At 38.0% G+C, this 12,864-nt stretch overlaps 1 protein-coding gene across 3 annotated transcripts in view; it reads right to left on the bottom strand.

Moving 5' to 3' along the window:
* Positions 1-12,557, bottom strand: part of FAM13A (family with sequence similarity 13 member A) — a 334,757-nt gene extending 322,200 nt beyond the window's left edge. For all 3 annotated transcript variants that reach the window (XR_002174625.3, XM_019926412.3, XM_019926414.3), the window contains exon 1: positions 12,247-12,557. Coding sequence is in view for 2 of the 3 variants with exons in the window: in XM_019926412.3 (XP_019781971.2) it covers positions 12,247-12,273 (27 nt within the window). In the remaining variant the exon portion in view is untranslated. The remainder of the gene's footprint in view (positions 1-12,246) is intronic.
* Between the last annotated feature and the right edge of the window lie 307 nt (positions 12,558-12,864).

Genomic DNA, 12,864 nt, shown 5'->3' with positions numbered 1-12,864 from the left:
GATTCTATTTATATGAGATACCTAGAATAGGCAAACTCATAGAGACAGAAGGCAGAACAATGGTTCCAGGGGCTGGAGGGAGGGGGGTAACGGGGAGTTATTTTTTAACGGGTACAGAGTTGGAGATGAGGAAAAAGTTCTGGAAATGGATAATGGTAATGGTCACACAACACTGTGAATGTACGAATGTCACTAAACTGTAAGCCTAAAAATAGTTAAAATGGTAAATTTTATGTTACATGTATTTTACCACAACTTTTTAAGAAGTTAATGAATCGATCACAATGATGAAAGGATACCACAAAGCAGAAACACAGAAATATAGGGGAGAGATAATCGTCAAAAGGAGAAAGTGAAATGGAGACCGGCAGAAATCAGCAATGGAAGGAGAGGAAAAGACAGAACATTTTCAGAAGTGAAGCCTCAATTCTGATGAGCACAAAGGAGAACAGAAACCACGGACAGCCCAGTAAGGGACATGGAAGACATAAATGAGAAAGTAGACACAATCAAACATTTTTCAAAATCACAAGGAGGTGATAGCTACAGAAAGCAGTTAAGTGAGCTCCAATATATGTGTTATTCAAGTCCCCAAAGAAGAAAACCAAATAATATCTTGGAGTAGAATATTCAGTGAAGTAGAATATGTAAAGATGAAATTCACAAAAACTTTCTTTAAATAGAAGCCTTGAATCTACAAATTGAAATGGCACAACATACCCAGAACAGTCTACACAAAGATACATTCTAAGGAAATTATTAGACTACCAATAAAGAAATAATCCTTTGGGCAGCCAGGCAAAAAGTATGTCATAATGAGGAAAGAAAACATGAGTGGCCTCAAATTTACCGACTGCAGTGTTTAACATAGGAAGACAATGGAATAAGGCTCACAAGATAGTTAAGAACACATGAGCCGAATTTATTAACCAATCAAGCTGTCCTCCAACTGTAAAAGCTACAGCTTGAATAATAGGCTAAGAGAATACTGTACACATGAACCTTCCTTGAGAAAACTACCAGCGCACAAATTTTAACCAATTAATAGAAGACTGAGGAGACTCTGATGAAAGGACTGGCAAAGAAATTTTAAAAGGAAATTCAAATTTTTAATTTAAGAAAATTAAGTAAAAATAAAGTAAAAATTTTAAAGTATAACCATGTTATGCGAGGATGGAATGAAGAACCTGGCACAATTACACTCAAAAGAGAAGACTCGGGTTAAAACATTTCCAGATTTTAGAAAAGCTGCCATGTGATTCAGAGGACAAAACCAGAAAGTGAATGGTATTTATCTGGAGACAGATTTTAAGACGTATAAAGAGATAATGGTCACTTCTAAAGATGGAATAGATTTTCTCAGAAGGTGGTGAAGTTCCTAGTAATCAAAGATAGGCAAAAACAATAATGTGATACCACTTGTCATCCCTTCTAACTCATGGAAATTTTCCTTAAAAGAAAATGTTGGTAAGAAGAAAAGAGGTGGAACGTAAATTGGTTCATATCTGGAGGGCAATTTGGCAACATCCAAGAAACGCTGTACTCATCCTCCTCTAGGCCGTCCTGCCTCTAGCCAGGTCTCCAAACAGGGGAGCAGGGGAGGTAACAGTGTGCATGACTCGTGTCTTATGCAAATGGGAACTCAAGATAGTCACAATATACTGTTAATTGGGAAAAAAAAGAAGGCTATGAAATTAAGGTCAAGTATAATCTCATTTTATAACTTTATATGCTCATAGAAAGAACTATAGAATATAAGCAAATATATATAGTACATGTTTCTGGGTTATGGAATCTTAGATGATTCTTATTTTCTCCTCTTATTTGTATTTCATAATTTTATACGTTAGACATATATCACTATTATACCAAGAAAAATTAAAAGGTTATTATAAAAAGCTACATTCTCTATATAAAAGAACTCAGGACCTACTGCTGACTTCCAGTGACGGTAGAATAAAAGGTCTGCAAATCCTCTCCTCAAGAAACAATACAGAGACTGGACAAAATTGTCAAAACGACCGTTTCAGAGCTTTGGAAACTGACTGAAGGCAAAAAACATTGAGAAACACTTATTGATGAAAAACTCATGAAGTTTAGTTGAGAATCGTGTGAGCTTGTGACACGCTGCCTGGGCCTGCTTCCAATCCCTCCGCCCTCCAGGCTGGGCTGGTAGAGCCCTGAAAACCAGCAGCTTGGGTTTGGGCTGAACTGATTTAGAAGACAGGACAAAACCCCACACCCAGCGGGTTCATGTATCTGAAAATGAACGTACATCCAGAATATATATATAAAAAAAAAAACCCTACAACTCAATAAGAACAAAAAACTCAATAAAGAAATGGGCAAAAGATATGAACATTTTAACCAAAGATGATATACAAATGGATAATATGCATATGAAAATAAGCCCAACATCATTAGTCTTTCAGAAACTGAGATAGCACTACAACTTCAGATGGGCTACAGTAAAAAAAAAAAAAAAAAAAGGTCTGACAAGACCATCGGCTGGCAAGGATATGGAGAACCTGGAACTCTCATACATCCATGACGGGGATGTAAAGTGGTGCAATCATTTTGGACAACAGTTTGGCAGTTTTTAAAAAAAACATAGATTTACCCTATGATCCAGCAATTCCACTCCTAGGTACCTACCTAAGAGAAATGAAGATACAAGTTCACACAGAGACTTGGATACGAATGTTCATAGCAGCATTATTCACAATAGTCAAAACTGAAAACCAACCAAATGTCCATCAACTAGTGAATGGATAAAATGTGATACAGCATATAAAAGAATGGTATTCTATTATAATAAAAAGCAATGAAAACTGATACATATTTTTGATGAACCTCAAAAATATTATGCTAGTAAAGAAGCTAGTCGCCACAGAACATATATTGTATGAGTCCATTTATAGCAAAAGTCCAAAAAAAAGGCAAATGTATAGAAATATAAAGTAAATTTGTGGCTGTCTATGGTTGGGGGTGGTGGTGCAAGTGGGAACTAACTGTAAATGGGCACAAGGGATCTTACTGAAGTGACAGAATGTTCTAGAACTACACTGTAGTGCTGTTTGCGCAACTGGTAAATTTACTAAAAATTATATTGTACATTTTCAATGCGTATTTTATGGTATGTAAATTACATCTCAAAGACCAGTTTAAAAAAACAGAAAGTCAAGTAGTGCTTGGTAATTTCCTGCCAGACCGTCAGTAGAAAGAATACACTGAATAATAATTTGCTTTTAGAAACATTCCACATTCTTCATTATAACTGCACACTTTGTCCATCTTCAATAATTCTAGATGAAATAGGTAAATTCTGGGGTGGCTCCCTATTAAGTGACTGCTGCTATACCAATGTATAAAAACCTGAAAGCACAGAAACGTCCGTGTGCTTAGAATCCCTTGGTTATTTTGGGAAAAGGGGTACAAGCTCTTAAAGCCACTAGTGTTGAACCTTCATCATTGCCGGCAGTCTTAATAGAGTCAAGGAGGATTTAAATGGAAGAGAGGCTGTCATCAAATTTGAAAAATACTCCTGGAAAGGCCATTGGTTCTCAACAAGTTCAGCAAAATGTGAAGTCAGAAACAGAAGGACGTTTTTTCAAAAGAAAGACTCATTTAAGGTCAATGACCTAATACAGTAAGAACTAGAGTGTTAAAACAAAAGATTCTAAAAGGCATAGCTTCAGAAAAGCCAAATGAGCTTAAAACTAATGCTGCACGTAAGTACTTGCAGGCTGACGTGATTTACTTACAGTGTAAACCACAGAAATAAACATTTCTACGAGACGACTTAGTTACATTTTGACTAAAACTAGTTTCTTCAGTATTAAAAGAATGGCTGGAAATTAAGACCAAAAGCAAATTAATTGCTAAGACGATTTTATATCAAAATTCTCTTTGAACTGTTTTACTTCCAGCATACCTTTTCTACTCTCTACACTTTTCCTAGAATGAACACTATTTGACTGAGTTCCACTGTATAATTTTAAGTGACATACATTTTTCATACAGTGAAATGGAGTAAAAATTTAGCAAGCCTGTAGTAATACTCTCTAATTCCTTCATTTAGAAAATCTGTTTTTACAGCTAATGAGACTAATTCAAACGTTACTTACCCTCACCCCATCCCTAGGGACCTAGTTTTGTATTCTTAAAATCATGGAATCTTGCCTTCAGCTTAGGCTAATCATCCCATCGTTCTTACAAAGGAGGCCCTAATGAAGGGAGGATGGGGGAGGGGAGTGTTTATGCTAAACTCCCAACAGCCTAACAAATGAAAACATATAATTGGCTGAGAACTACAAATTCTGGGACATACGCAATGGCTCACAGAATCCTTGAACACTTCTAGGGTATCTCACCTCATTAACTCTAATTCCATCGTGGAACGGCTATGACTAGTCGACCCATGACCACTCAGCTTTCCTTTTCTTACTTTTAGTGATGGGGCACTGACCACCTCATAAGGCAACCAGCTCAATTTTTAGACAATCTTTAGATGCTTCTTTCTACTGGTTTGACACTGCATCACTACCTTCTACCCAGCTCTAGGTCTGCTTTATGAAATTTACAGGGAAAGTACACTTCCTTTCACATATTAGACAATTTCTCAAGTAATTTATATATTTCAATATATATCTGTAAGAGTACTGTACACATTCAAATTTAATAATCATTGCCTTTATGATTATAAACCAATCTGTTTCTTCCAGAGCTACCATTCCCTACTCTCTGAGCAGCTTTTATTTTTAATAATTTAAATGTAATAAAAGTAACACATGCACTTGATCAAAACCCAAACAACATACAGGAGTTTAACCTGAAAAGTCTTCTTATCCCAGCTCCAACAGTTCTTATATTTTCTTGCAGAAATTTTGTATGCATCATTAAGCATATATATGCATACTCTGCTGAAAAAGGCAAATGTAACTATTTGTATACTTACACTTGCTTTTGCTACTTAATCTATTTCGGAGGTCTTTCCATAGTAGCACATCTACCTGTTAATATTACATTATAAAGACACTATAATCGACTTAACCAATCTTATTTACTAATGTTTAGGTTTATAGTTCTTGATATTACAAATATTTCCGCAATAAGCATTCTTGCAAACATTTCTATGTTAATTGTACACACACCTGTAAGATAAGTTCCTAGAGGTGAGATTGTTAGATCAACAGGTTTATAAATCGTACTTTTTTTACGCTAATTCCAAGAGTTAAATGAGTAGTCTCGACGCTAGACTTATATATGAAAGCAAAATAAATTTTCATTTTACTTGTTACTATATAAATTTGGATACATATTACCACGTTGCCCTACAAAAACGCTTCGTGGTTTACAGCTTGATCGATAGCATGTGAGAGTGCCTGTTTCCCATTCTATCATCCCCGAGCATGAAAAAATTTTAAATTTTGCCAAAATTTAACTGTGGATGAGACTGAGCAATTTTGTCTATTAGCACCTACGTTTCTTATTTGTGTCTGAAACTTCTATTCATAAGCTTTGCCTAATTTTAATTGGGTAGTTTTTCTTACTGATTTATAGGAATTTTTTTGTATATTAAAAAAAATGAATCTTGTTTAGTCATGTGTGTTGTAAATATCTGTCCTAGTTTTCTTTTGGCATTTTAATTTGTTTATGATACTTGTGGTTGTGCAGACATTTTGGTTGTCAGAAAACTTTACCCATCCTTTTCTTTAGGGCCTGCGGCTTGGGTCTCCTTTGAAACACATTCCTCGATCCAAAATTAATTTTTAAATTCACACATGTTCTTCTAGTATTTTTATGATTTTACTTTGCTATTTATATCTTTGATCCATCTCTAGTTTTAAAGAGTTAGGAAGAAATCCAGCAATTCTTTTCCTTCAAGCAGCTAGCCATTATTAAACTGTTTTAATTCCTGTCATTTTACTATCTGATATGCTCAATTCTCCAAACTTAGTCTTAAAGGAGTAGCTATAATAATTTAGAGCTGTCATAAAATAATATCATATAGATTATTTTCCCATAAACCACTCATTTTGGATGATAAATTTTTTTAAATCTCCAAACTTCCTGTTAGTTATATAATTATATAACATATAAACTTAATTACGCTATGGCTTGCTGCAGTACCTCTTCATAAACCATTGCTAATTCGTGGTTACAGAGAACAGCTCAAATATGCTCTCTTACGGTCTCTGTTTCACAAACTACTGGACGCAAGCTTCTTCTATGTCTTTGAAATCTAGTTTCCCTAAGTCAGCTTTAAGACATGGATCAGAATTAATCTAACTTATCATTTTAGCATGGTCCTCCCTCCTCAGTTGCCTCATTCTTTCACTTTATATGCTACTTCATGCTGGTTTGCACTTTCCAGCACTGTCACTAAAACTTCCTCAAAATCTGTACAGGAATTAAAATTAAATCCATCCACACAACCAACCATGCTTCAAAAAAAATGAACCGTAGAATAAGTCACCTAGATACAAGTGACTTTACCCCCAACTCAGCTTCTAAACACTCATCGATTCCTGTGTTATGGACGATTTGTTTGATTTTTGAATTCTCTATGGCAAAGATGAAAATTCTTCTTGCAACACAATTCAAATGTGAAGCAGATAGACATGCCTTTGACTATTAATCTAGTCTTCTAATATCTCATCATTGGTTTACTGTAAAAGAAAGCAAGGCAAAATGAAATGTTTAATCCTGCTTAAAATTTGGTCTAAATCTAATAATATAAACATTCCATTCAGATTATAGAGTTCCTTTTTTTATTTAAAACAGATATAGTATTAAGGAAACCACCTTAAGGCAAGTAGCGAGCCATATGACAAAGGTAGTGTTTTATGATGCTTTATAATTTACAACGTATTTTCACATTAGTGTTTGATTTGATTCTCACAACAATCTCAAACAATTTAGGCTGCTATTGTCCCCATTTGATAGATGAGGAAGTGAGAGGTTAAACATCTTGCCCCAGGTCACAGAGCCAGGAACTGGCTGACCCAAGACTCAAAGCCTTGCCTCCTGCCTTCAAATCCTGCCTCATTCTAATGCATGACAAGCTTCCCCAAACCACAGAACAGTAAGCCACTGCGTGATGCGGTATATCGGTTAAGATGTTTTGGACCGCAAGTAATTGAAATTTCAGCTCAAACTAGCTAAAATAATAAAGGACATTTATTAACACATTATAATAATACAAAGGAGTTCAGGGGAATGAAAGACTAAGTTGGTAGATGCAATGGCTCGTCAATGTCACCACTACTTTGCCATTTATTGATCAATTAACTAAAGGCAGATCTTTAGGCTGCCTTCCCTCTCCATCCATAGATTAGATGCCTGCCAGCAGCATCTGGGGTATTTAATTCCTTGTTTACATTCAGTAGGGGAGTGGGAGACAGACTGCTACCGTAATCATGGAACATATGTCCTTCTCTTTGTTTGATTTGAGCAAGTTAGGTTATGGCCAGAGACAGTGTTTGTTTACACATTTCCCCACTACCTTGGCATTTAGGTGGGAACACGTGACTAGTTCAAAGCAATGAACCATGAGAAGAGAAATGAGTCACCTCCAGAATGAGGCAGATAGTAGCATGTGTGCCTCCTCCATTTCTTTCTTTCCCTGATGTAACCTAGGGCATACACGGTAATATGTTAAACTAGCAAATAGATCACAGAATGGAGGAAGCCTGGATACCACAGCCACCAGATGGAAGAGAGATTCTGATAACCTGCATCAGACTCTGAGTAATCTACAAATTAATTTTTGTCTCCTTGAGCTACTGAGATTTCAGGATCTGTCTGTTGGGACGTCCAGCGTTAATTACCTTGATCCATGCAGATTACACGCCCACCTGAGGGAAAGCTATGCCCTGACCAGACTAAACGTCATCTGAGATGGAATGGATGTGCAGAATCTTTTGACTATATGCAATTTTATAGTAATAATTCCTGTGCTATTCGGTTGGAAACTCAAATGATTAAAAGTACAAAATATTTATAATTATCCTGCTAATTTTTGCTAAATGGAAAATTGTGCCATTTTCACGAAAAGCACCATCAAAAAGATAGAATGCCTTTGCAGACATACCTTTAGATTCTTGAAGGTCTTCAAAAATCCTTTTAGAAATAAAATACAAGCAGGTGACACTGCAAAACCTAGGGAATGACTGAGCTGTTCTGTGCAAACATTTATTGAACAACTACTATTGCCTAGCCCTGAGCAAGAAGCAAGTAATGCAAATAAGATATGACCCCTTCTGTCAAAACTATTGCCTACTAGAAGGCAGACAGACAAATTATGGCAAGAAGTTGAACAGATGGTCAAATACTCCCAAAAATCTACTATCAAGACAGCACACTGCTCAATAACGTCTAAGATCAGAGTGTAGTAACTAACATAACCAGGATTTAAGCTCAGGTACTCCAAGCTCCAAACAAGGCCCAAGTTTCTCTAAAACCCCAATAAAAAACGGATTTAAAAAAATTAAGAAATTCATCATGACATTTAAGAAACCTAAATATAGCCTTTGTGGGAGGAAGCTGGTACCAAAAATCTAGAAACCACAAAAAGGATAATTGTGATGGCCTTGAAACTTGACCTTACATGTTGTTTGTTGTATTAAAGAAAGTTTGGTTCAGTTAAATTGATAACAAGAGAAACAATAAGGAGAACAGATACAACGAAGTATTGACAACATGTAAGGATATAGGATAGCCTGGTAGATATATTCAACCTAGATAATTAAGAAGAGATGAACGATAATTAAGAAGAGATGGAAGAACCAAGTTAAGCACCCAACATTTATGAGACACCAAATACTCATGTCTTTAGTGGGTCGCCCATTGATTGTACCCATTCTGGCCCCATGTGCTCTCTGCCTGAGATATGCACATAAAAATCCATAGCTGGTCAGTAGTGTCTTAGCAAGCTACAATTATACCTAGGCACACTTGCCCCTGATGATAGAGCAAGCTGTGTTGGCTCCAGATGCACTCCATCAGCTGAGCCAGCTCATGCTCAATACTGGTCTTCAGAAATGCGCCACAGGACTTCCCTGGTGGCACAGTGGTTGAGAATCCGCTTGCCAATGCAGGGGACACGGGTTCGAGCCCTGGTCCGGGAAGATCCCACATGCCGCGGAGCAACTGGGCCCGTGAGCCACAACTACTGAGCCTGCGCGTCTGGAGCCTGTGCTCCGCAACAAGAGAGGCCGCGATAGTGAGAGGCCCGAGCACCGCGGTAAAGAGTGGCCCCCACTTGCCACAACTAGAGAAAGCCCTCGCACTGAAACGAACACAGCCAAAAATAAATATAAAAAAATAAATTAAAAAAAAAAGCAAGAGAGTACCTCTCTGATTCATTGTGTTTTAAAGAGCTCACCTAATAAGTTCACACCCAAAAAAAAAAAAAATGAAATGCACCATGATCAGGGAAGGTTGATGGCAAGAAAGATAGGAAGGATGAATATTACGTAACACAGGATTCAGGGAGTGTGGTCCTTCAGTCCCACTTAAACCCCTTCTAAGTAGGTAAACCTACCCCTATTTTTTCCCCCTTGCTTCATGCTGTGTTTTAGGCTGATTCAATAAATCTGCGACTAGAGTATCTTGATTTGGTGTGTGAGCCTTTCTGTGCTGTGACCTGCCTACACCATGAGATATGTGTAAGGTAGCTGATGGTGCCAGAGGGTAAGGCCAGGAGGTGCCCAAGTTAGGGACAAAGGCTACAAAGCCTGGGATACCCCTGGAATTGTTGCCAGCACCAGCAAGAGTTGGGGCTAAGTCAGGACAGGGGGCCCGCTGGGTCCCGACAATACCAGGAGAACTGATCCACAAATTTACCAGTCACAGACTTGCTACCTGAACTCACTCACACAGCAGGACGTTCAGAGTATGCTATAAGAACATACACATAAGCGCTCTAGGCTCCCCTTCCTTCGTCCACCAGAATATGCAAACGCCCCATTCTCAGCCCACCTCTCCTCAAAATGACCACACACCACCTTGGACAGAACAGCTGGAGGGGCAGGGAATCAGAAAGACTCAGGATTCACCTGAGAAAGCTTGAGTCATTCACGAGAAGAGACTAAGATAACATCGGTTGGCAAGTTTAAGTTTTCTGTTCTGCCTGGGGGTGATGTACTGAGGAAAAATAGGTATGTTACAGTAAAGAACCTACCTCTTCTTTGTAACGTAAGTAAATTTGTGAGTCCCCTGCAGTTGTACTCACAGCACTAGCAATTTGGGAAAGAGAAAAAAACAAAAGGAATGAGGAAGAGAAAGTTGGTTAGTCAATGGAAGTAGGAAATGAAAATCTTTAAACCTGTCTGTCCCACTTCAAGAATCCATAAACACACACAGCCATACACACACTCTAAAAATATCTGGTACTCGATTATTTTGTCTGGAGAATGACTATCTTCAGTAGCAGGATACTCAGCAAGTTACTACACATATGTCTAAGTAGAAAAGTCCCAAACTCAAAAAAGCATAGGAGCCCCTATGCATTCATTTATGTGTGAATTAGTTCTCACTTTTCTGCCACAAACATAAAGTGTTTTGTTCTTCAATAGCTCTTTTTCCAGAAATACTATGCTACGATTCCTAAAAATGTGTTTCCTCCTATAGTAAAACTGGGACACAGCACAATCAAAGGCCAAGCTGGAGTCGAAGGGTAAGAATGATTCAGAAGTACTCATCCATTGGAGTGAATGATCTCTTAAATGGGATGATTTTTATGTCAACATTAAATGAAATTCTGTATGTGCTTTGGATATAAATTAAGGAAAAAGATGGAATTTCATACATGGGCTAGTCTGCTTTTTAGTCAAGGTAGTGATCAATATATGTAGGCCAAGGGCAAGTAGTAGAGATCCAATCAATCAGATGTCTGCAAATCTCAGGACAAGTAGATCAATCTTTACACATTTCCAGCTCTAAAGTATTTCTTTTATAAAGCTGAAAGAATGCACACCTGTGTCTGCAGTAAAATTAAAAACCCAGTATTTCCACATAGAAAAGTCAGATTTTGAAGGAAGCTCTTTGGAGTGATAAAAAGATCACCAGCTGCACACCTGGACGCTACGAGCACCCAAGCATCGGGGCTGAACAGAAAAGAGACAAGAGTCGGGAAGACTTGCACACAAGATGCTGAGATGTTCTGAGCTGAAAATGAGGGAGTCACCCTGCAGTTTTACTAAGATTCAACCTGTGGGGCTAACGCGCCATCTGGTGGCCATTCAGGGCCTATGTGTCAAAAATTACCCAGATATTTCTAGATATTTTAGGATGCCATCATAGCTACAACAAAATACAGCTCATTCTGAAACTTAATAAATAGGATCTGATCTAAATGTGATGAAACACTAGGGAGCAGTTAATAATACAGAATAAGATATTTCTCATTTAGTACCTCCAGGGACAAAAAAAAAATGCCCCTTGGAATACAATACCAACTTGAGATTTCTTTATGCATTTTCTGTATATTGAGATAAAAAATTTAATTACAGTATCCTGTAAGTTATATAATTGAAGATATATTCGGTTATTGCAAAAGATTACATGTAAGCACCAACAGAACTGCTTTTGAAATTCATGAATTTCAGTCCTAGAAATATACACATTTCCCCATGGATTTTACATCAGTGTTATTTATTGCCGCCACTGCATTATAACCAGAAGTTTCCAGAAGGATTCACACTCATTTATCCACTTAGCTCTTTCACCATTACTTTTAGCAACCACGCTGAAATAAAAATTCTAGAAATTACTAAATGAAAACAAGAATATGAAATAGAAAAATGCTATATATCTTCTCGGAAGCAAATAAATTAATGGTTATTTTAGTTCTTTTAATTTGTTCTCAATCTAGGCACAAGGTATTGCCAACAACTACAATTTAGCTTATATTTAACTCTTTCAGAACAAGAGAGTCTGAAACGCTCAAGAGTGATCTACAGGATATCAAGTTCACTTAACTGAATCAACTCGGCACGCATCTTCCTTCACCTTTTTTTGGAAAAGGAAAGTGGACAAAAATACGGAATGCCACCCCAAATACTGCTTAATGTCCATTTGAATAGATAGGAATTTAAGTTAGCAAATCTCCCGCCACCTCCCAAGAAGGAAAAACAGAGTCACACAAACATCTCCTCAGAAGTCCGGGGTGGGGGGGGGGGGGGCAGAGGCCTCTCCTGGGCCCTGGCAGTGTCCACGGAGACAGAGGCGGCCTGTACTCACACAGATGGTGAGAGCTCCAGCTCCCATCTCGCAGGAAGTACCCAGTAGATCTGATGAAGACTGGAGGAAAACATCAAAATGACAGCAAAACGCTAGAATTCCATTCGGCCGATATGCTCCGATGTGAAACCCAGCTCCAGATCCAGAGGCCCCACGGTGAGCGGAGAGCGGCTCCCAACATTTTCGGAAGTGTGGTTTTGCTTCTGATTTGGCTAAACCCACATGGCTGGGAGGGCTGCCTGGAGTTGAAACCTGATCCAGAGCGTCTAGGACTGGCAAGCAGACCGAGTCATGTGACCTGGGTCTTAAGTCGCTGACATCTTTTCCTTAAACCTGACTTGTTAGAGGCCACACACAGGCTTCTTCAGTTCAGAAAATGCCTATCACCTGGTGGTGTTCGTTAACAGGACTTAACTAAGTGCACAAAGCGAAAACATACCTGCTTCCTGTGGCTACTCATCTCCAAGACAAATTCACGTACTTACACTCAGGTTTAAGTCTGCAGGCATCTCTCTCACTTTTCTGAGGCAGTTTTCACTTCTATTGCCCCCCTAAAAATCAGTTACATTCTATCAGGATTTTCTTCCTTCCACCTTTATTCTATCAGCACTGTTCTAA

This window comes from Tursiops truncatus, chromosome 5 (genome assembly GCF_011762595.2).
Source record: "Tursiops truncatus isolate mTurTru1 chromosome 5, mTurTru1.mat.Y, whole genome shotgun sequence".
NCBI classification, from domain to species: domain Eukaryota; kingdom Metazoa; phylum Chordata; class Mammalia; order Artiodactyla; family Delphinidae; genus Tursiops; species Tursiops truncatus.
Note: the sequence above shows the minus strand (reverse complement) of the source record. Positions and strands in the feature narration are given on the sequence as shown.